Source organism: Lissotriton helveticus, chromosome 7 (genome assembly GCF_964261635.1).
Source record: "Lissotriton helveticus chromosome 7, aLisHel1.1, whole genome shotgun sequence".
Taxonomy (NCBI): Eukaryota; Metazoa; Chordata; class Amphibia; order Caudata; family Salamandridae; genus Lissotriton; species Lissotriton helveticus.
This window is the reverse complement of record NC_136068.1, coordinates 1,851,220,337-1,851,245,490: the sequence shown is the minus strand read 5'-3', so window position 1 is coordinate 1,851,245,490 and position 25,154 is coordinate 1,851,220,337. Positions and strand designations below refer to the sequence as shown.

The 25,154-nt window shown below is 45.7% G+C and overlaps 1 protein-coding gene across 1 annotated transcript in view; it reads left to right on the top strand.

Moving 5' to 3' along the window:
- The window catches only part of LOC144767770 (killer cell lectin-like receptor subfamily B member 1B allele C), a 126,169-nt gene extending 102,366 nt beyond the window's left edge, over positions 1 to 23,803 (top strand). Inside the window, exons 5-6 of the mRNA XM_078651152.1 lie at positions 4,065 to 4,177; positions 22,068 to 23,803. Of these exons, the coding sequence (XP_078507278.1) occupies positions 4,065 to 4,177; positions 22,068 to 22,191 (237 nt within the window). The 3' untranslated portion in view covers positions 22,192 to 23,803. The remainder of the gene's footprint in view (positions 1 to 4,064; positions 4,178 to 22,067) is intronic.
- The last annotated feature ends 1,351 nt before the right edge of the window (positions 23,804 to 25,154 follow it).

Genomic DNA, 25,154 nt, shown 5'->3' with positions numbered 1-25,154 from the left:
CTCCTGCATTATCCCCATTTGACACCAATTGTAAATCATTTATTGTCACTGATGCAAGCAATGTTGGAGTTGGAGCGGTGCTGATGCAGAAGCAAAGTAGTGGTTTGGAAACCATTGCTTTTGCATCAAGACCGTTACGTGGCGCAGAAACGAAGTATTCCACTTTAGAAAAAGAGACTTTGGCTTGCTGGTGGGGAATTGAATATTTTCGCAGATATGTATATGGCACAGATTTTGTTGTTCGCTCTGATCATCGTCCCCTTGTGGAGCTTTTCACAACTAAAGGTTGTAGTAAAGCCACTTCTAGGATTGCCAGATGGCAATACAAATTACAAGATTTTCATTTTACAGTTGAATACATTCCAGGAGCTAAAAACGTGATTTCCTCTCTAGACTACCTATAGAAGATGATAATCAAGTTGCTCCTGATGATGATCCTGATAAAGTTGTATCAATTTGTGAGGTGTCCAATGGTTGCATTCGTGAGGATGATTGGGTGTCGGCTTGTGGTGAGGATCGCGATTACTTGGATGTCTTGTCTTTCGTTAGAGATGGTTGGCCTTCAAAGAACAGTCTATCTTCTAGTATTTTGCCATGCTTCCATGTAGCTCAAGAACTATCCATCCAGGGTGAAACTTTGTTGAGGGGTTTCCTTTTGGTCGTACCACACGGTTTGAGGAACACCATCCTAGACATGGCACATGATGGTCACCCGGGCATGTCCAGTATGAAGAGGAGGATAAGAAGTAAATTTTGGTGGCCGGGGGTCGACAGGTTGATTGAGGAAAGAGTAAGATCTTGTGTTGAATGTTGTGTGAGTGATAAATCACAAAAACCCATAAAATACCAACATGATTCAGTCTCGAGGCCTTCTAAACCCTGGGAGTGTGTTTCTATAGACATTGCTGGTCCGATGTCTTTAGGTCACAGTCCAATCTATGCCATTGTTTTGATAGACCAGTTCTCCAGTTGGCCCGAGGTAACATTTGTTCCCCATGTGTCTTCTAGGGTAGTTATCGACTTCCTTAATTCAATTTTTGAAAAAAGAATGTTTCCCTACTTCCATTCTTTCTGATAATGGCACACAGTTCACCTCTGTGGAGATGAAATCCTTTTGTTGCAACCATGGTATTTTACACAAACGCTCTTCTGTGTATTATCCTCAGGGCAATGGCATGGTAGAAAGATGGATTAGGGTACTCAAAGAAGGTATACAACTTGCTCTGTGCAACGGTGAGAATTGCTACAATGCTGTTAGAAAACTCTTGTGGAGCTATAGGAATACTCCAAAGTCCGAAGGTGATTTGTCTCCTTTTGAGAAAATGCGGGGGAGGAAGGGTGTGTGTAACATGAGCCAGCCCTGGATGAGAGATCTTGTCAATGGTAGGTTTAAGAAACGCAATGCTCCTGTGGTTCATGTTAATACCAATAATCCTTGCAAAGTTGGAGATTGGGTACGCGTGAGAAAGTCTGGTTTTATCAGATCGGGTGCGTCACATTTCTCCGACCCTATGTTAGTGGTTAGAGTGGGAAGGCAAGTTGTGGAATTGTCAGACGGTAATGTTTGGAGCCTCTCAAAAGTTGTCAAAGTTCCGTCTCTTCTTAGCAGTTCCTTTCCTCCCAATCAGTCAGGAATTTCTCATTCTTCCAATTCATGTCATCTTCCTACCACCTCACATCCACTCCTGCCTGTTCCCGTTTACTCCCGCAATGTATGTAACCCCCGTTTGAGGAAACCTCCTGTTTGGCTCAAAGACTACAATGTTGGTAAATGACTTCCACCTCATCAAACTGTTATATCATTTTATTCATTGTATTGCTTGTAAAAATTATATGTTGTTATATTTGTTTTTTTTTTCTTTTCTAGTAAGGAGGATGTGTTGTATCCTCGTGCTTATACTCGCGCTCGCCTCGCCGCATGCACAGGAACTTGGAATCCAGTGTCTCGGTATTCCTGGATTCTTGTGCAGCGGTTGGCGTGGGCTTTTCTCCTGGCTATCTCGGATATAAATAAATCACCTTTATATATCCTACAATGTGTTGAATACTTCTTCTAATCCGGATCTCTTCACATACATATAATATTCTCCTTCCAACCACAAGAGGTAGACACTGATAAGAGGTTTGCATAGGTGACTCGATGTCTGCCTAGAATCAAGTCTTAGGACGTGAATTTGTTCATTAGGAGTATTTTTACTTCTTTTTTGAAGGTGGTAAATGATGAGATTCCACGTGCCCCTGGAGGTAAGGAGTTCCAGATCTTTGGCGCAATCCCTGAGAATGCTCTGCAACCAGTTCTCTTTTTATGAACGGATTGTGGTTTTAGAAGTAAAGAACTCACGCTTCGTAATTGTCTTGCATCCTCCTGATCGTTCTAGCTTTAGAGCTAAATAACTGGGTGTATTGTTATGAGGTACTTTATGGGTCATGCAGGCAACCTTTAGGTGTATTCTTGCCTCATATGGCAGCCAGTTCAGAGCTCTCAAGGTCGGATAAATGTGGCTATTTCTTTTAGTTCCTGATACCAATCGAGCCGCAGCAATAAGTGATGCCCTCAGCAGAGCTAGCTACTACATTTGAGTCCCTCTTAATTTTGGATTCCATGCAGAAACCTGGACGACCGAATATCTCAGATTGATGCCACTCCAACCTGGAGTCCTGATGACTTTTGGTTACCTCAAAAGGCAGAGTAAAGTGGAGAACAACCTAATGCTAGAAAGTAGCACAATAACTGTACCAAAAATAGATCTAAGGTGAAAGAATACTTTCAATGTATTTGGAAACATTATAAGTCATATTGAGAGAACACAAGAAGAGGGCCCTAGACATAGACATCATCAGGTTGTGAGCACTGATCCAATAAGATCTTAAAGAAATCCAAATTTTATGTGCGAGTATGGAGCTCCTTGGCATAGATTCATACAATAAGAACAAGAGACAACAGGAGAAGCTTAATCCTCAGACATGAACACTGAAGCCCTAAAGCAACAAACAGCACTAAGCTCTTGGGTGGGTTTCCCTTCAAAGTAGCCCATGGGCTGCCCCACTATTTACAAATATGTAGCTCTAGATGTTCAAGGTATTGTATATCAATGATTGTATAGTGTATCAATCATTGAAAGCATAATGTAAGTAGGGAGCTCTTCAAACATCCTCAGCCAGGCTGATTGTGAGCTGGATTCCAAGCCTTAAAGGGTGATCTTGACTTGTCTCTGTCTCAAGGGGGGCCATCTTCTTGAGAAGACTATCCTGAAAGGTGCCGGAGTCTCATTTGCAAAGTACCTGTGTCTGACTTAGAGGTTTCCGGTGCCAACTGAGTAAGACCCCCTGACGCTTAATTCCGTCCATGAGAGGACGGCAGCACCTACTTGGGATGTAGATCAAGTGATTACAGCAAAGGTTGAAGTTCCTGAGGATCTTTAAATTCCTATTTTCTCCTCCCAATTATTATTGTTTCGTATCTCCAAGGCTGTATTTAACTCATTTTGGTTTGAATTTCAGGCAGAGTATATTGGGCCCCCACAATCCTTAAGGGGATATGGGTGGGGGTCATCCTTGTTGTGGTATACTGGAACTGTGACGAGGATGGCCCTACTTGTTTTTGTTTTTTATCAGGTACTGATTGGAACACTGTGACAGTGTTCTAAAATAGGAATTTAGGCTATGAGCATGTGCAAATAAATATATATTAAAAACGTATGTTATGTGGTATTATGACTGTTGAAGAAAGTGAAAATGCCTTTACTCTTTCGCAAGATGCTGCACATATTTGAAATTACTGTTATTCTGATGATAGACACATTATCTTTAGACTCATTAGATTTTTGCTTTCCTTTTTAATTTCAGAATATATTTCTACTTAAAGTAACAGAAAGGTGTAACTCTAGAAATATTGGGGCTTATTTACAAGGCCTTTGCGCCACTTTTGCGTCACTTTTACCATGTTAAAATTGACGCAAAAGTGGCGCAAAGGCCTTGTAAATCTGCCCCATAAAGTCTGAGGAAAAAGATCAAAATGTGCAATTTGCCAGTATTAATGTCTTCCACTTTTTTCATGTTCCCAGAATTTTGTGCACCGCAGTGTTAAGCACGGTAACCCGGTCTGGCTCGGGCTTTTCCTCGCGTGTCCTGGCAGGAATTGGACATGGGTGAACGGCTCCATGTTAAACAGTGACTGGTGAGTACCTTATCAAGGCTGCGGCCATTGGTCAGATTTACCACGCGTCATACTGGGCAACCTAGGAGCCAATGGGATGAGGATTTACTTGTATGTGTTCTTTTACCAGCGTTCATGTTGGTTAGGTGGTGGAGAAAGACCTGAGAAGAGGGACTGCTGGAGCCACTAGGGGGCAGACTTCTGAATGGGCTTCGGCTTTGCATATTGACTCAGGTCACAAAAATGAGTGTATTACAAGTCACCACCTAGCAAATTTCTTCTGCAGTTGAATTTGCTCAGTCTTGTAAACTCTCTCAGATCTCATGCACTTGAAGCACACCAGGGCTATGTGCAGCTTCCAAACTATGACCCCTTGCCTTGGTCCTCCACCATTCACAGGGTAACAGTGGTCAGCATGGTGACAGCTTAGAGGGGCCACAGTCAGTATTCACCGTGAATAACATGAGTGCGGTGTCTTTGGTAATGTGCGTTGAGGTTACATACCCGCTGCGCATTGGCACACCGGCTTCTTTGCCACATAAGTGGCACAGTAAAATCCCCTGTGGTGATCATGACATCAAAACACGGCCCCCATAATCTACACTATGAACCCCCTCTGCCAACCAAACACAATGCTATGTCCATACATAAGCGACTCCAATACTCACTTCTTTTCACTTGGCTCAACGTTTGCACCTGCAACACGATTGCCACCAAACAATATTCACACCATTCTAGTCATCACACATTAGTACAACACACTCCAACTTAAACCACAGGGAATCCAACCGCTTTACAACAAAACACAATGGTGGTGTTCATAACAGGAAGAGACTCTGCTCCTCTCCTTGCTCCAAAGCATGTACACAGGATTATGGCAAGAACACCATTCTATTCCTCATGACACCAACACTGTTCCTAAACAGGTTACAGTGCACAGCCTCATTCTTTCACCCATACACATGTGCAAGAGTAGAGTGCTACCTGCGATGAAAAGGCATCTCAAGCATTGTTGGGGGTACAAGGAGCTTTCCCCAGGCATCTACAATACAATACAAGGCAGAAGGTGAATATATTTTTGTAAACCACTCCTAGTGAACATATACATTGAAGCAGCCTTCAGAGTACACCCAAAGAATAACTATGTTCTCACCGTGCGCCAGTCTGTCAACTATGTCACAAGGCTAGAGGTGAAGGAGAACACATGATATAATGGACAGCAAGCAGAGGAGAAGGAACCACATTCTACCGAACTCTTAAAGAAGGTGCCTTTATAGGGGGTGAAGAAAGCAGGCTAGGCCAGACTAGAGATGGGAGAGAATAAAGACAACTTAAGTCAAGCCTTTGGACGCGATGAAACAGGACATTTCCGGAGTAAAGTGTTAACACACATGCAATGACCATGTAGCAGATAAGACTCAGTAACCTATGACACCTGCTGCTGTGTGCTACCTAAACTGTGAAGGACATTTAAATGACACCACACTGCAGTAAAATTAAAAATTCTTTAGCCTGCAGGCTGTTATGGATTGGTTTAAGATCAGCCCCAGTGACATCTTAATGTTCTTCTTTGCTTGTTTTCTACAAATCTTAAAGAAATACAAATCCATCTTTCCCTGCTGGAGATAATGGGAAGACACCATTACTGTCTCAATCACTGCTGAACTTAAGAGAGGTGCAAGGTCCATGGGTGTGACTCTTAGAAACAGTGGAGTTGAAGGTCTCCTGCAGAGCTCAGCATCTTGCTGTTGTAGGTCCTGGTACGTGCAGCATTGGTGCGCGGGCCTGGTAGCTGTGTGACATTGACAACAGATGAGACTTACGCCTGCATTGGAGATCATGCAGCATGTCACTGGGCCTCTTTTCACCACCTGCAGTTATTGTCCTGAAACTGTTCCCTATCAGATTCGATTGTTACACCCCTGTGAATATTACATTGAAAGAGCTATACTGCTTTTACAACCAAGCAAATTCGAGCTAAACAGCGAAAAACTTTGTGGGTCATTAGGATGACGGGCGGACTTAGTCCGCCCGCCATCCTATCGGGAGTAGGGACCGCCCGCCATAAGGGCGGGGGTCCCGTGGGTGGCATTAGGATGCGGCCGCCACAGTGGCGGCCACATCCTGCATTCATAACGTTGTGGCGGGCGGTGCTCTCTGCACCACCCGCCACAATGCTATGAATGCTTGTATGCATTTGCATACACAATGCGGCAGGCACCGCGCGGTGCCTACCGCATTGTATATGCAAATGCAGGGGGGTACCACAGGTACCCCCCTTGTGCACCCCCACCCCTCCATCGCCACCACGGAAAGGCATCTGTTTCACCTCATCCTAATATGGCTGGCGGTGTCTGATAGACACCACCACCATATAATTCGGGAAATGATGTCTGGCGGATTGCCTCCGCCAGGCCGGTGGTGGCTACCGCCAGCCTGGCGGAGGCAATCCGCCCGACATCGAAATGGGCCCCTTTGTGTTCTCACAGAACTGAAGGAACCCCGCACAGCACCTTTATGGAATCTGCAACCTGCCCAGTCTATGGGGCTAAATCCCAGTGCAATTAGAAAATGGAAATCCTCCTAATCATCGCCAATTATGTCCTATGACACCAAAACGGGCTAATGCAGATTCGTTTAGAAACATCTCTTGGCATCATACACCGGATCTGCTTGATCTCTAAGAAACACACAAAGAGAATCACAGCTATGAAATTTTCAAATCGTGATTATGACCCTGAAACACAAACAGGGTTGAAACGGTGTTGACAGTCCATGGCAAAAATACTTTACAAAATAATATGGCTATAAAGGATCATTGAGTTTTTTAAAACTTTATCTGTACATGCTGCTTTGCATTTACTTCATAATTAGACATTTTGGCCTTTCTTTTTTGTCACCATTTTTAATTGATCACTCTTTACCCGGCATTTTGGTAGTTGTTTGTTTCACTTGAACAGGTTGACCACTCATTTTATAGAGTACTATCTGCATTGTAGACTTTTTTCTATACTTTATGTTAAGATATGTAGGGCCCGATGTAGGTAATTCATATTTACCACTTCTTAAATACCGAATTTTACCGATTCGGTATTTAAGAAGTGGTAAATATGAAGGGGGGAGATGTAGGTATTTCCAGATGTGTAAATAAATACCGAATCATTAAGATTCGGTATTTACCGAATCTGGAAATACCGAATCGGTATTTCCTATTGATTCCTATGGGCTGTAAAGCCCATAGGAATCAATGGGCAATACCGATTCTGTAATTACAGAATCGGTAATTACCGATTGTAGCAAGGGTGCAGGGGGTGTCACTTTGACACCTTTGGCACCCCCAAAACAGGCTCGGGTGCCATGTGGCAGGCATACCTGCCCTAAGGGCAGGTCTGCCTGTCATATGGCACAGGTGTGCATGCACACATGTGCATGCACACCGGAATCGGTAATTTACCATCAAATTGAATTTGATGGTAAAATACCGATTCTGTAAGGCTTGTGGGACTCAGAAGAGTCCCACCTACATATCAATTTTACCGAATCGGTAAAAATACCGAATCGGTATTTTACAGATTCGGTAAATTTACCGATCGGTAAATTTACCGAATCTGTAAAATTAAGGGCCCTACATACCATTTCTGATATACCGGTCGGTAACGGCCGAAAATACCGATTTTCGGCCGTTACCGACCGACCTACATCTGGCCCCTAGTGCCTTTCAATATCTCTTTTGCATATATGTTTATGAAAACAGTTCAATACAGATACAGTTGCAATTGTTTGAAGTTTTGTATGTAGTAGTAATAATCTGTTTACAAGATAAGAGCAATCACTGTTTCTATATTATGTTCAGATATTCCTTGTGATGATTGATACCTGGTTGTACATTGTTGTCTTTCTGCGATATTACCCTGTCCTCTTGGTCTAAGGGTTGCTTTTGTGAGTCTGTTATGTTGGAAGAGAAGGAGTCTGAGAATGAACCTCAAGGGGAGCACAGGATCATGTGTAAGTTGCCCTCACCTTTCCCCACTCCCTTCAATAGCTCCCACTGTGACCTCTGCTAATAGTTAATCAGAGGAGCATTTAAAGTTGGAGAAACAGAAAGTGTTTTGTGACAAGATGGTTCACACAAAAAGATGAACTGTGCCTCCATTCAGCAGAAAAACCGAAAGCACATCCTTGATACTTCTGAATGAGCTCCAGAGGAGACTTATGAACATTGAGTAAAAGATACACACTCTTTTCTCCTTGTATCATATAGGGTCCCAGGGCCATATTATCAAGCAAGGGCGATAGATTATCGTCGCTTTTATAGGCAGGCAACTGCCGCTAATGCAGCGATAATGGGCTTGATAATATGCCCTTGTGAATTCCCATAGAAGCCCAGGTTAACACCAGAACCTGGGCTTCTATGGGAATTCACAAAGGCATATTATCAAGCCCATTATCGCCGCTTTAGCGGGAATTACCTGCTGATAAAAGCGGCGATATTGTATCGCCCTTGCTTGATAATATGGCCCCCAATTCTATAACATTTCATACGAATGTGTCCATTGTATGATTAAAAATACCTGCAGAGTAAAAAAAATATATTTTTAATTGAATGTTATCAAGTGAAAATATAAATTTGCCAAAATGAAAAACAATTAAAACAAAACTTCACAAGTTCTGCCAGACAGGGAATTGTGTTTGGGCTGTCTGTAATGTGCATGTCTCTGTGTGTTTGACACAACCCTGTGCTGTTTCTCCTGCCGCCACCTCTCATTACCTAATATTTGTGGTACTGCAGCTTGCTCCGCTCTTTTTTTTTATATCTTGATTGAATTTTATTTTGTCAGTTACATACATTACTATCAATAATACATGTCAGCATTTATGATAACATTTACTGTATGATAGTGCGTTTAAAGTCTAACACATTTCCGTATCAAAGCTGTAATAATATTCGCATCGCTTGTGTAGGAGTGCCTGTACCTTTACTTAGCGCCTCGAGCACCTACAGCCCGTACAGTCTGTTATCTCCAGTCAGGGGTCAGAGTGGGTCTAGTGACTGCACCTCCCCGTATCGATGTTTGATAATGCAGTAATGCATCCAGACATGTAAACATATTCTGTTAAAAGTGGCACAATTGTTAGTTTACAGTACGGAGCGCTTCCTGGGTAAGCATAATCACTTTACATGCAAATGCTAATTTTTCTTGTTAGATATCTATTTTTTATAACAGACAACCATGTCTAATAATAATAACAAAACAATGTCAAAGCAAATCACATCAAATCAAAGTTTATTGTTTAGTTAGTTAAATCCATAACAATTTAAAAACCAGTATTTCAAAACAAAGAAAAAATCAAAACAAATGATTGTCGTACAAGAAAAATAACCATACAATCGTTTCATCTCTTTTGGTTGTTCTAAAATTCATTATAATAATAAAAAAAAATACAGTACAGTAATATCGGCCGTTTTCCTCCTTAACCAAGTTTCCAGTCTTTTTACAGAGCTTAGTTGATACTCTAAGGAATTTAATCAATCTGCCCTTCAGAGGGTGGGATCTTCCGGATTTACATACATTCATTTCATCTCTTCTGGTTGTTCTAAAATTCATTATAAAAAATACAGCACAGTATGGTCAACCGTCTTTCTCTTTAACCGAGTTTCCAGTCTTTTTAACAGAGCTTAGTAAATGCATTAAGGAATTTAATCAGTCTGCCATTTAGAGGAGGATCTTCCGGATTTAGGCACCATGTTACTGCCGCTCTGCATGACCTAATACCTCTTACATTAAAACTTGATTTTAGGAGCATAACTCGTTCATTGTACAGTTTGTTACATATACAGATTATATGAATGAAATCTTCTTTCTGGCAGTTACACACTCGGCATAGTTTAGAACCTGTGTGCACCCAGGCTGGATGGTCTGCCAAAGATGGTAATTTACCAAATCGTAATGTCATTAATTGTTTTTTAACAGACATTGAGAACGGTATGCTGAAATAAGGTGCCGGAACAAGGGACTTATAGTTATTTATCACTAATGTCAAAGCAAAACAAAGAGATAAAAAAACTGAGAGGATATATAATTAATGTGCGATGTGCCATCTGTGCATGGTGACAGCTAGAACAACATGCAATTAAGAAATGTGGGCCACTATTCTCTTTTGTCATGCGGTTCACAGAAATGCTATGGTGTCATATCTCAAAGCCATTTTTGTGTAAGGTCCTGTGAGGGTTGCGAGGCCTACACTAATCATAGCAGTTGTGATCAAGGTGACACCTAGGTACAGCACATCCTCTTCCTCCCTGCAGTCTGCAGGATGTTTGGTCATGCCTCCCATGCGGGAGGCTCCTGTAGAGCAGCAGGAGTGCGGATAAGGGTCTTGAGCATGCCATCCCAGGACTGTGCAGTTGGATATTTTCGCAGGCCTGCTGTTTCTTCCCTAAGCAAAGTGGTACCCTCTGCCTGCGCCCAGACTTTGAGGGACCTCACCCAGTGTTCTACTTCTGGAGGATCCTTATGCTTCCAACGCTTAGTTATAAGTCCCTTCGCTGTTATTAGGCCCAGGTCGCGAAATCTGGAACTTGCTTTGTTGGCCTTAGTTCTTTTAGAAAACCCCAGAATACAGAGCTCCCATGTGTTAGACACCTCAGCATTAGTGCATATGGCAAGTGTGCCTGTGATCGCCCGCCAGTAAGGTAAAAGCAAGGGACAGGATCATAGCATGTGCAGTAGGTCAGCACCTAGGGAACGGCATCTCGGGCACTCGGAGGTATTGATGGCAAAATACTTGTTAATTTTATCTGGTGATAAATACGCCCTATGTAGTATGTAAGTTTGGATAAGTTTGAACCTTGAGTTACGTGGCATGTGTGTAGCACTGGCAAAAAGACGCTGCCATTCTTTATCAATCCAGGGACGGCCTCTGTTTTCGGTCCAACGCGCGAAAAAGCCTCTTCAGTGGTTGTAATATATGGGCGAGCAGGGCTTGAGCTAACCAGTGTATCACATGCGATCCCTCCCTAAGACGTGTAGATATTGCAATAACTGATGTGCTAGTGGCTCAACAGCTTTGTCTCTCCATGCTAGCGTAAGTGTACGTTTAATGGCTGCGTGTAAAAGGAACTGGCCCATCGGTAGTCCGTTATCCGCTGCTAATGTCTCAAAAGGTAACATGGTGCCATCTGCGTACAAGTCTCCTATCATGTCGATTCCCGCTACAGTCCAGGGCATCATCATCATGTCTGTTATAGGGTCTCTACCTCTGGCCGTCCCAACGAGAGGCAGTGTCGGAGCATATGGGATCGTGGCTTTTGTGAGGTGGAGGCTTCTCTTGCAACATCTATGCGCTAACTCCACATATAGCTGCGTAGGGCGAGGAACTTTGCCTAGCCGATAAAACAGTCCGTATATATGAGCCTGCGTCCAGACCGTTGTCTTGGTCACCGTGTCCGTCAGATTTTTGCCACTTAGTCATTTTGCGACCCTTTGCAACTGTGCAGCTAAATAGTATATTTCCAGATGGGGAACTGCTAAACCCCCACACACCGGGGGTGCATATAGCTTCTGTAGTGCTATCCTGGGTCACCCTGTATTCCAAATTAGGCGTCTGACTAATCCCTCTAGTTCTCTAAACAGCCTCACTGGGACATACACCGGCAGGTTTGCAAAATAATAAAGAAGCCTGGGCAACGCTATCATCTTGGCTAAGGTGATGCGCTCATCACATTGCATGGCAGCGTCTTCCAGAATTGTATCTGTGATCGTATAAAGGAGATGGCGCAAACCAGATTACTCTCCAGTATGTCCACTGGGGATCTGTATATGTATATACTGAGATATCTGAACATGGTCGGATACCAATTAAGCCGGATATCGGCACACTGCATGGATTCCATCCCTCAAGGGGATGCCCCAATCATCACCATCCTCCTAGGGGCGAGCTGCCAGGGGCTCCATAGCTAAAGAGAAGAGCAGCTGGGACAGAGGGCATCCCAGCCTAGTTCCTCTCCGCACCTTTATGGTGTCAGATAAGAGTTTGCCCGTACGGGTAGGCACCGTGGAGCGTTGATAGAGCAGCTGCGCTAGTTGCAAGAATCCATCACCCAACTCATATTTACGCAAAACCGCTGCAAGATAAGGCCAGTGAGTCAAAGGCCTTCTCCAAGTCCAGTACAAGACAACCAGAATAGGGCCAATTCTCTACTTCATATTTCTGAATTCTAAATAACCTGCGAATATTTAGGGAGGTGCTTCTGGTGGGAATGAAACCATTCTGATCAGTATGCACTAAAGACGGCACAAAGGGGGAGAGGCGCCTGGCCAGTGTGGAAGCAAGGATTTTATAGTCTGTGTTTAACAGAGCCAACGGGCGATAAGAGCCTAGGAGATCAGGAGTTCTGCCTGGCTTCAAGAGAGAAACTAATGTAGCCTCATTCTGCGTTGGCATGTTGAATATTCAAGAGCCACCTCATATACATGCAACAATTCCGGCACAAGTATACCTGAGTCTGCCTTGTAGAATTCAGCCAGAAGGCCGTCGGGCCCAGCGTTTTGCCATTAGAAAGTGAATAGATACTATCTCTCAGTTCTTCCGCAAGCAGGGGAGCACCCAACTCCTCCTGTTGGTGCTCCATCAGTTGTGGCAATATTAAGGTAGAGAGGAAGTCTTGTATATCGGCTGCCATAGCTGTCAAACAAGATTTATATACCGTGGAATAATGCTCCACAAAAGCGCGGTGTATATTGCTTTGGGCATACACCGTGAGTAATTGCATGTTTCGTATTGCTGTCACGGGTGCCGTAGCTATTTCCTGCCGTATCAGCCACAACAGTAAACAACACAAAATGCCCAAACCACAGTTACTCAATACAATTTTTTGATATAGGGTAAGAAACACTTTATCATCGCTTCCCTGAACACCATTATTTTGTGTCAATCATTTTGTATTTTCTATAATTTGAAAAAATTGCTGACAGAAAAAAGACATTGATTGCAAATATTTACAAACATTTACAAGGCTGGACTAATGTTAGCGAACATTAAAGGCAAAGACTATTTACACATTTAGAAATCATTAGAACACACAATAGAAAATATTCTCACATCAGACATTATTGAAAAAATAATAATACAAACATATCAATTACGAACAACAAAAAGCTAACAAACACTGAATGAGAGAAACTAGGGGTTGGGAAGATAAATGATTAAATATCTTGTATATTTTAGTGCTGGACCAGCCGGTCCTAGCTTTAGTGCAACAGTAATACTTTATATCTCCCAACCAATACTGCCGACGCGTTTCTAGACCAGACTGGAGTCACTGGTCTGTCATCAGGGCTGTATGTATATTGTATCTGTGGGATACAAAAGCAATGTTTTGCTTAATCTAGTGTGTGGGCTCCTTTTTATCATGCAGTAGCTGTAATGTCGGTGTGCGCTACATACCAAGGCTGCTCAGTGTTGAATTTCAGATCGGGTCTTTTGGGGGTCCGTGTAATTGAAATAACGTGGCCAAGCAGAGAAGCCTAAAAGAATTTAAGAGATGTTTTTAATTTTTATCATTACGAGATTGGTGCAATATATTCACTAGCTAAAACCAGTTGGGGAGTGGAAGCATACCTTTTACTTTCAGTAGTGCCGAGTGCTGGCAGGGTCCATTAAAAGCGGCGTGACCATCAGTTTGGGTTCTGAGATATGGGAAAGATTAATATTCAGACGCTTAGCAGTGTGCACGTTATGTTAAACACTCGCTTGGAGAATTTGAGAAGGGATTGCCTACCTTGATTTAATCTCTCATTTGCGCAAAATGGAATTGTTGATTTCAGCATTCTACAAAGAATTCTAAATGTGTAAATAGTCTTTGCCTTTAATGTTTGCTAATATTAGTCCAGCCTTGTAAATATTTGTAAATATTTGCAATCAATGTCTTTTTTCTGTCAGCAGTTTTTTCAAATTACAGAAAATACAAAATGATTGACACAAAATAATGTTGTCCAGGGAAGCGATAATAAAGTGTTTCTTACCCTATATCAAATAATTGTATTGAGTAACTGTGGTTTGGGCATTTTGTATTGTTTACTAATGTTATTAGGTCTAGCCCTCACCACATAAAGGACCTAACCCCTTTTGTTCCCAGTATCAGCCACAACAGCAGCCTGCCAGGTTTGTCCCCCTCATGATGGGTGCATGGTGAGTGTGCTGCATGATTAAGATTATGGAGACTTTCAAGCAATCTAGCGTGCTCTTCCTTAACATGCTCACAAGGTCCAGTATCTCCCCCTATCGCGTCTCCCTCTCTATGGAGCATGTCAGTTTCAAGGCGTGCAAGGTCTGCCTCCAATGGTCTCTGCATGCCCCCTGTGCACTGAGAAAGTCGCCCCTTTTCACCACCTTAAATGCATCCCATTCTACCTGAGGTGTTGTAGCCGTGCCGGTATTGTCCTCAAAATATTGGGTGATATTGGCAGCTAGTAGTGTACGAAAGGGTGAGTCTCACAGTAAATCAGGCTGAAGCCCCCAAGTCGGGATTGGTGGCCGAGGGTGTTCCCACAGCATTTCTAATACATGAGGATTGTGATCCGAGTGCGTCCTGCCTAGATAGTAAGCTGACAATATATTGGGAAAAAGTACCTCCGATAGCATATTACGGTCTAACTGCACATGCAGGTCATGAGCCCCTGAATAATAGGAATACACCTTGTCGTGGGGGTAACGGTGCCTCCAGGTATCTCTCAAGCACCACTGTGTTGCCCAGTTAGTCAAGGCTTTCATGGCGTGGTGGGTACTCGTTCCCGGAAGGGGCAGAAAGGACCTGTCTAGTGATACATCAAGTACACTGTTATAGTCGCCCCCAATAACATGGGTACGTCGTGGCATGGTGCAAGGATGTGTGACACCCTATATAGGAATGTAGCTTGTTCTGTGTTAGGAGTGTACAGTAATGCAAGTATTATATGTCGGCCATCTAGCATGCCCTTAACCACCACATACCTCCCTTCTGCGTCTATCTGTGATTGTGTAATTGTAAGCGGAACACCTGACCTCACCCACATTAGTGTTCCTCTCACAAAAGCGGAGTACCCTGTAGCATACAGTTGGCCGCGCCAGCGGTGGTGTAAGCGTTGTACCTCTGATTTGGTCAGGTGGGTCTCCTGCAGTAAAGCTTTTTGTGTGTGATGTCGTTTGAGGTATGTATATATCTGGTATCTACGTGATGGTGTGTGCATGCCTCTCACATTCCAGGTATCAATTTTAATCGAAGACATATGTATGACACCCTTCAAATGAATCCATGTCCGCAGCGGCCAGTCAGGTGTATCTACCAAACAGGGCCTAGTACCACTCAGTTTGCCCAGGACGATGACCCGTGGCACATTCCAGTGCATGAACCCACACATAATGGATGATATCTCACAACAAAACAAAAACAAAAACATGATCATATGCAATACCAAAAGGGTGAAAATGCAACCAGCAATCGTCCAAATTCCCATATGGAGACAACAGTCAAAACAATCCGGAGGGGTGAACTTTAAACTGCGTTTCGTTAGCTAACAGTCCGCGGATCCAGCAGCTCGGAGGCTCCCATTACCAGGCAGAATGCAGTAGAAGTGTCGCTGGCTGCACATATTAATCTAGAAGCATTTATCAAATGAGTGGTGCACAGTGATACCCTCACAATAGTAACAACTCACATAATAAAGAATCCACAGCCCCACATATAGTATGATATCAGTCCCAGCTGTGAGTGGATACCTTGCAGACACATCAGCGACCACCATGGACCCCCAGTTTAGCAATGACTGCCCACCCCCCATACACACTACAATACCTCAATTCGCAGTCCATGCAAAGATAGGAGCCAGTGGTGTTCATGCTATGAAGTCTGCCGTCTGCAGGGTGACATCCGGCTGCTCAGCCGAGTCCTGTGAGTTCTGCAGGCCATATAGCCATTCGTCGTCACTGGACAGATCTCGTTGGCTCAAATTAGACGCATCCTCAGTCACCAGCGAGTCGCTGATTTCTGCTACAGCCTGCAGGGCGTCCCGCTGCCCGCTGAGGATCACCTCTGAGTGCGGGACTACAGGCGGTGAGGGCGGTGTTCTTACTCCTGTGGACCTACGCTCCCTCCGTCAGCGGCGAAAGGGGCCTTTCAGCTTTGGCAGTGTTGCAGTACTGTCTTGGGGCTCCGCATTAGTAAAGGTGTGCAGCCAGTCCTCCGCCACTTCTGATGTATTGAAAAAGTGTGTCTTATCGTTGCCAATCACTCGTAGACGGGCCTTAAATAGCAAAGAATATTTCAGATTGTGTTGTCGGAGACGCCTCTCACTTCCATGAACGAAAACCGTTGCACCTGGATAGTATAGTCTGGGAAAAACATTATTTTGTGATTGTTGATTTGAACATCTTGGAGTTTCCTGGTCTCCTGCAGTATTGAATGCCAATCCCAGTAGTTGAGGATCCGAAGGAGCATGGCCCGTGGACTTGATCCCGTAGGGGGGGCCTCGCCGGAACTCTGTGCGCATGTTCTATGACAAAATGTGATGAGAGGGACCCTCCGGCAATAATTCTCTGAGCCATTTTTCCATGTGTAGGGCGGGCTCTCTCCCTTCCCATTGTTCCGGTATGCCTATTATTTGCACATTATGCACATTATTACGTCGTGCCCGCCACTTGGCATCCTCATCTCTTTCTTCCAGGAACTCCACACAATTCAGCAAATCTTGCACGTGCTTGTCTGTTTGTGTCACCTGCGGTTTGATGTCAGCAAGCACGGACTCCATGGCGGTAGTGCGATCCGTTAATTTCCGATCATCAGCGTGCAAGTGGGTAAGGTCAATGGCTACCTTATCAATGTTGGATTCCAGGGAGGTGCGGGTTTGGTTGAATTTTTCCTCCAGTCACTCCATGGCAGCGAGCACTGCATCCAGCTTGTTCGCGGTCTGATCCGTGAGTTCCTGCTTCACCATATTTTCCAGTTTAAACTTGGACGGCGGTGGTATGGTCTGCGCTCCTCCCGTCCCAGTACGTGCTCGGATGCCGCCCGACATCAGGTACAGAACACGTATGTCTGCTGCGCACCGCGGCTACTAGGTATATGGCACAATATGTCTAGGGCAGAGGTAGTGCCGTGAGTCTCAGTTCTGTGACAGTAGCGCGCAGTTGGCCAACACTTTATAACTCACAGCTAAGTTTGTGTAGTCCAGCCCGTCACATACTCATGGCCTCTTCGCAACCAGGCCTCCAGCTGCCCAGTTCAGCCGTCCAGGCCCCAGGGGACAGTAGGGATTCAGTTAATTTCAGTAGGAGAACCCACATGATCAGGGCAGGGGGCATATCCTGCATTGGGTATCAGTGAGAGCACCCTTAGGAGCAGACTGGGTAGTGGGCACAAGCGCCAGGGGAGCCACGCACGTTTCTCCGCCGTTTCAGGGTACTACAGGCTGGATATCTGAGTCGCGTCGTCGCTCCCTTTCGAGCACAGCTTTGATGAAGTGGCAGCCTCGCAGGTCTCAAGCAGCAGGCAAGATCCATTCATAGGGTTACCAGGCGGCACCCCCCCAGTTCCCACAGAAACACTGGCAGGGTGGTCAATAGTCATAGGCCATAGATACGGTTTAGTGCGTAATGGCACTCACTAGCGCCATCTGCCATACCAACATGTGACGGCCTGCGGAGTGGGGTAATGACTTGTGCAATGCAGTGTGTAATCTCATGGAGGGGTTCTGCGCCCCAGATGCCTGCTGCATGAATGACAGCAACCACGCCTGTCCCAATAGCGTAGTCCTGCAGGGTCCCGCCACCCCTCCTGCAGTAGGTGTCAGTGGGCCAGTGACTAGGTTTGTCCCGTTGGCAGCACAGCCAGGGCTCCAGTCCCCTCTCCTCCCCCGCCAGCTGGCATAGCCAAGAGTAATACTAGGCAAACATTCACCTTATGGACCAGCGGAGGGGCTGTACACATCGCGGAAACGCTGCGTAGCCAGTGGAGGGCAGGCAGTCCAACCAGTTCAGCCCACAGTCGACTCCAACACGCCGGTGGGGGGGGGGCACCTTCACTTCAGATACGCCGTGCGTGTTAGGGCGGCACAGCCAGTGAAGGCGTCGCTCACGCCTACCATGTCGTCGCAAAGCTCTCGCCAGCCGGGAGCTGACTCGGGGGAGGCCACGATCGGGATCCAGCAGGCGGCACCCCGGGGCTCCAAACATGCCCCGTCAGTGCCCATGTATGTGGCTGCACAGTAGCAGAGCAGCTCCCCACAGTCACACAACAGAGGAGGGGAGACGCAAACCGGATCTCTGCCGCGAGGGCAACGGCAGTCAGGCAGTCTGGGCGTCTTCACCACACGCGTGTCGCCCCCCGTATCACCACAGTTCTCAATCGGGGCAGTCCAGGCATTCAGGCGGTCCAGCAGGGACCCCAGCCACGTTCCCCCACGAGGCAGCCAGCACTCTCACAGGCAGACACAGAACATGTAGCCAGCGCACCAGGCTGTCCTCTCGCCGGCACTATGCCATCACCTTCGACCTAGTGGGCGGATGCCAGACTGCGGACTCCAGTAGATAGAGCCTGCCCAGCGGGGACCACACAGCCACCAGTCTCTGCAGCCGGGTTTCACGCAGCGGGGCTCGGGTAAGTCAGAGTTCATGTCGCTGCTTCAGCATAATGTCCTGCGCTATCTCTTCAGTGTTGCAGCCTCCATAAACGATAGTAAGTGGAGAAAGCAGCCTGTTTAGGGGAGCCTCCTGTAGAGCTGTACCCAAACACGTCTGCCTCCATTGCAGTCATAGCCATGCCCCACTGCAGCTTTCTCTGCTCTTGCCTCCTGCCCTTACTTTGTCTATAAATTGTGTTAGTTTAGCTTTTCATTATAGAAAAGCCAAAACGACTGGCATTGTCAATGCTTCTTTCAAAGTGTTGTGAGTTTGAAGGTAGCTCTCCTAATATATGGGAACCTAGTTTACTTTTGCTTTTTTGATGTGGGGGCAGATTTACAAGCCCCTTGCGACACTTTTACACCACAGTTACGTCACGTTTGTGATGCAGCGGCGACATAGACCATGCACCACTTTGTCACTTATTTACAATGTGACCCATCTGGGCAGAATTGTCATGTTGTAAAGCACTGATCCACATGCAACCTGCATCAGGGTTCCTCAGGGATGTAGCCCTCAGGGATGCAGCTGTCAGTGGTGCTGCCCTCAGGGATGCAGCTGTCAGTGGTGCAGCCCTCAGGGATGCAGTTGTCAGTATTGCAGCCCTCAGGGATGCAGCTGTCAGTGGTGCTGCCCTCAGCGATGCAGCTGTCAGTGGTGCAACCTTCAATGATGTAGACCTCAGGGATGCAGCTGTCAGTGGTGCTTCCCTCAACGATTCAGCTGTCAGTGGTGCTGCCCTCAGGGATGCAGCTGTCAGTGGTGCTGCCCTCTTGGATGCAGCTGTCAGTGGTGCAGCCCTCAGGGATGCAGTTGTCAGTATTGCAGCCCTCAGGGATGCAGCTGTCAGTGGTGCTGCCCTCAGCGATGCAGCTGTCAGTGGTGCAACCTTCAATGATGTAGACCTCAGGGATGCAGCTGTCAGTGGTGCTTCCCTCAGCGATGCCGCTGTCAGTGGTGCTTCCCTCAACGATTCAGCTGTCAGTGGTGCTGCCCTCAGGGATGCAGCTGTCAGTGGTGCTGCCCTCAGGGATGCAGTTGTCAGTATTGCAGCCCTCAGGGATGCAGCTGTCAGTGGTGCTGCCCTCAGCGATGCAGCTGTCAGTGGTGCAACCTTCAATGATGTAGACCTCAAGGATGCAGCTGTCAGTGGTACTTCCCTCAGCGATGCCGCTGTCAGTGGTGCTTCCCTCAACGATTCAGCTGTCAGTGGTGCTGCCCTCAGGGATGCAGCTGTCAGTGGTGCTGCCCTCTTGGATGCAGCTGTCAGTGGTGCTGCCCTCAGGGATGCAGCTGTCAGTGGTGCTGCCCTCTTGGATGCAGCTGTCAGTGGTGCAGCCCTCAGGGATGCAGCTGTCAGTGGCGCAGCCAGTTTAGAAGAGGCCCAATGTGACGTGCACTGGCTGCATCACTTTTAGGCTTTGCCTTTAACTTTTACTAAAGTCATATGTTTCATGTACTTATTTATAGGGGTTTTCCGTCAACTCTCGTCATCCATTGGTTGTTGGTATTGTGTCATTCACATTTTTGTGCTGCCCACTGGATCATATAGAATGGGCACATTGACTCAGCCCACTTTGTCCATTGCCTGGCTTCACTCTGATTGACAGTATTCTACCTTTTCACAAGGAGAAATCCAAACACAAAATAGTTCCCATAAGTGGCAGGGACTGCCATGGCAATCTATTGCTTTTGGGGCTAGAATTATTTTTTGCTCTTAGCCAATAATATTATAATTATTATTATAATTATTATAGTATTATCATTATAATTATTATTTCTATTATTTGATGCAGATTGATGAAGTCTCAGCATTTTCCCTAACAATAAAGTTACCCAGACACCATGACAAAACAAAACAAGAACTGACAAAGCTAAAAGGCTCTCAGCTAGCACCTCAAAGTGCATGGAGGGGAACCCCTAAGCTCCGAACCCAGTTAGGAGCTCTCAGTCCAGGGGTCTGCCGCCCGCGCACAGTGCCAAAGGGAGTGCCTTGGAGCTCTGCCCCGCCGCGCAACGCAGGGACTATTGTTACGCCACTGACTTGTTTTTATCTTATGACTGCCAGGATGAGGTGGGGGGGTGTGAGGGGTTAAGATTATAGACCCTGAGAGTGAAACAGACTCCAAATCCAAAGGAGTGTAGTGCGTCTGCAGGGTACCCAGAGGCTGCATGCTTGGGTAAGGGTTGGGTTGCCTTGTGCCACGCTTGCCGCTTGAGAAGTTGCTGGATTAACACACATCAGGTTCAAGTTGTGTCAGAGTCCACCTCCATGTCCCTGTCTGTAGCATGTAGCTTGTCTTGAGCAGGTGCAGTATGTGGTGCGCATGCAGCACCAGTAATGATGGCCACCAGTGGGCTGGTGAGAGTCGCAGTGAGCAGGCCTGAAATACCTGCATCCTTGGAGAATTCCCAGTGCACAGACTGGCCAGTCAGGCCCTAGTTTCTAGGTTTTCCTCTCAGTTTCCAGCACTGTGATTCTCACATGTGGCAGTTATGAAGTAGGACACAAGGCCCCCTCTCTTCCGCTGACTCTTTTACAGTACACCTCTCTCTCTCCACCTCACCCTCCCGCAGGATAGACTGCGACAGAAAATTGGTTCAGGCACCAAAAAGTGTCTCGAATTAGCGAATCAGACATAAAAAAAGTGGGCCACTTTGCAAATCAGGGCAGGTGAGAACTTGAAAAGACATGCTGTATAGATCTTTTGCAGGGTATGGCAGACTGCATTCAATTTGCTTGTAGTGATATAAAGGAAGTCAACAGAAAATACCAGCCCACCGGGCCAAATCACAGCGTACGAACAGTCAAAAGACACACAGCCCTTCTGGCACTGCTAGCTTGCCCTATTGGTTAGTCCGGCCCATCCCTCCACCAATTACAGGGCCCATTCTGTTCTTGTTACTGAGAGAGAGGAGGTTGACCGTGGAGATTCTAGAGGCCTTATTTATGAAGGCCTTGCGCCGCCGGTGCGTCACTTTTAACATGGGAAAAAGTGATGCACCGGTGGCGCAAGGCCTTCATAAATGAGGCCCTAGGTTCCACACTCTTCACGTGCCACACTTTTGAAGGGCACTTGCAAACGGTTTGTCAAACTTTGAACTCCCGACTATGACATCAAAATTAGGTTATCTTAGTTTGGCCCATTTTAGGTGCTCTAAAATCTTTTTTTCAATGAAATAGCCAGATATTAAATATTTAGCAGCCTATGAGTTACAAAATCCTGGCCTCACTCTGTCACGTTTTCCTTCACAGGTTCCTGGTCACGGGCACCAAAGAGGAAGGGAGCTGCGGAGCCACGAAGAAGTCATCAACCTACTCAGAAAGCTGCCTCACAGTGGCACACTGGATCTGTGAGAAGGACGCAAAGAGACCTTAGAATCTAGAGAGCGTCTTCTGTAGGAGCGGTAACAAAGATGTCTGACTGACCACAATGGAGACAGCTGGCCAGTTGCAAAAGTTGTCTGTGTCCATCAACTGAAGAGTCAATAATTCATAAGGAGTGTCCTTTATAAAATAATAGAACCCATTCTTAAAAGACATCATAAGACCAACACTCCACACCATATATTTGTATTTAAAAAGCCCAGTGAACAATGCTAGATAATATTGATCTTTCTCCTAGCAGGACACTCTGCCTGGGGTCTCCTCCCTCAGATCTATCCGACCCTTGCTTGTTGTACTGTGAAGATTCCCTTCTCTTGGGTGGACGCACCAAGGATGGTTGCAACCAAATCTGAAACATCCCAAAAAAGAAGTGACTGTCCTCCTCCGGGCGTAATCAGATGGCCGACACCTGTTAAAAGTTTGGATCTTCCTTTGTCATCTATAAGGTGTGATGTCCTGGATGTATGACATTACAACGCATGCTTTTACATCGCATGCTTTTACAACGCGAGTTTTACAACGCATACCATTACAACGCATAATGCTTTGGGGCGCTGGATATTGAATAGTTTAATTTACTATTCCAACTCCAGTCCCCGTGGATAGTAGGGAAGGTGTTGGACAGTAAATTAAACCTATTCCCTATCCTAGAGCGCCCCCCAGCGCAATGCGTTGTAATGGTTTGCGTTGTAAAAGTTGCATCGTAAAGGCACTGCGTGGTAAAAGTTGCGTTGTAAAGGTTGTTTCCCAATGTCCTTGGTGAGATCAGCTCAGGACAATAAGATGGAAAGCGATGAAGCTCGTCGCGCAACAGCAAGTGCTCAAGGATGACTTCTCGGTTCCACACTGGATCCAGGTCAAACATTGAGGAGAGGCTGCCATCATTAAAGAGAGACACTCAGGGAATTGTGGTTTGAGTATCTTCCACCATCAGGGCAGCAATGATGGGAGATCTCAGAGCGCATTGACTTTGCAGCAACATCTGCTTGAATGAATAAATAGTGAATGAGAAGGTTATTTCCTGGTATGCAATACAATATACTGTTTTAGAATATTTAGGACCAAATAAATATTGGTCCTGGTGTCCATAATGTGGAATGTTCTACTTTGCAGGAATACCATTTTCCAAGGGGTTTAAGGATGAAGAGAACATTGGAAAGTGACCGACTCCTTGTTCAACCATTAATGTCTAAGATGAGATCTCAGGAGCATCCTTTCTCTCAGCAGCCTTGAAGCAGAGGCGCTTTGAAGTGCCTTAAAGGGGCACAGATCTGAGTATATCCTCTTTGTGGCACTGAGAAGTGATTACAAAGAGGTAAACATTAATCTACAAGGTGCACAAGAGCCACTCAATATGCCACAGAGAGCCTGGGTATAAACGCATATGCAAAGAACAATGCCTTAGAGATGGACTCAATTCTTAAGGGATCTGTAATTAAAGAATCGGTAAATTAATTTCTGAGACCAATTAATGTAAAATGGGAAACATAAGCTAGTCTACTTAGTAGAAAGTTCATTACAAAATACATTTATTTAACAATATCTGTCAGGAATCAGCGAAAATGCATAATATAGAAGATGCTTGGTGCTAATAAGAAAGAAAACATAAATTAAAGAGTGCTATATGTCCTCTGTGCCCGCACAATAGTAAAATAAGGAATTTTACAGTACACATATAAGAGGTGTACATATTGAGGGCCTTTTTACGAATCCGGAAGTCCTTGCTGTGGCAAACCGACTACCACGGTCTGCCCACCATACTACATTTGGGGTGGTCGGACCACCAGCAGTCCGCTACGACACCACCAGCACTGCCAGGATCCTGGATCCTGCGTTGCTGGCACTGTGCACAGGGAGGAGGAATGGAGTCGGTCCATATTATGACTTGCCCTTCTGCATGCCCTTCTTTCATTGTGGTGATCCCACCATGAAGACGTTTTCAGAAGGGCAAGAAGGGAACCCCCAAAAGGCGCCCTGGGCACAAATGCCCATGGGGTGGGTGCAGGGGGCACATATTGTGCCCCCCACAAGTGCATGGTTGTGCATGCGCTGTGTGGGCTGCACGACACGGTGCATGCCACACCATGCACGGACAAGCAGTCGCCACTGTCAAGGCAGCAGTATGCTGTGTAGACTCTCCTATGAGACTTACATACCACCGCCAATAGACCACTGCAGAAAGCCCGCCTACAATAAACCCGTAATCTGGCAGGTGTGCTCACCACAGCTTCAGCAGTCTTCCTGGGACTGCAGTCCCAGCCGAAGACCGCCAAAGTGGTAATAAGGCCCTTAGACTCGAGTCTTGAGTTTCTTAGTAATAAAGGGTAATAGCAAATCACCACAAGACCAGGCCCCTTAGGTCGATGTGTGGTCAATTCAATCTGTGTATTGTGTGGTCAACCACGTTGGGATTTTCTTCCCAATGTCAATGTCTTATCAGAATTGACATAGAATATGGGATGCCTTTGGTTAGAGACACAAACAAGACCAACCACTGTGTAGTTGAATGTAAGTGGTACCAGAATATTGGTTGATGGGACTATTGGGTCAACAGCCTCATGGAGAGGATTGATGATGCAGGGAGAACCAGCGCCCTCTAAATGTCAGAAAGGGCTGCTTGTGTCAAGTGCTGTTGAACACGGTAGCGGCTAGGACCTACATAGGTTATTACTCACTGTGCAGGACTATATGTTGGCTACTATTGAGAGCAGGTGGATAAACTGTACTCTGCTAATAAATAGGGAATCACATATCACATTTACCACACAGATAGAAAGTGTCAGAATATCAGGGCCATTATAAGCGCAGAGGAAACAGTGGTACCGTCACTGTCTATACATTTAAGGATGGAATTTCAGCAATAATGTATACTTTTCATCTAGAAATAGACCTGCCTTAGCTCATTCACTTCAGTGACACAAGCAGATATAAAGGGGGATATAATGCTGAATATTC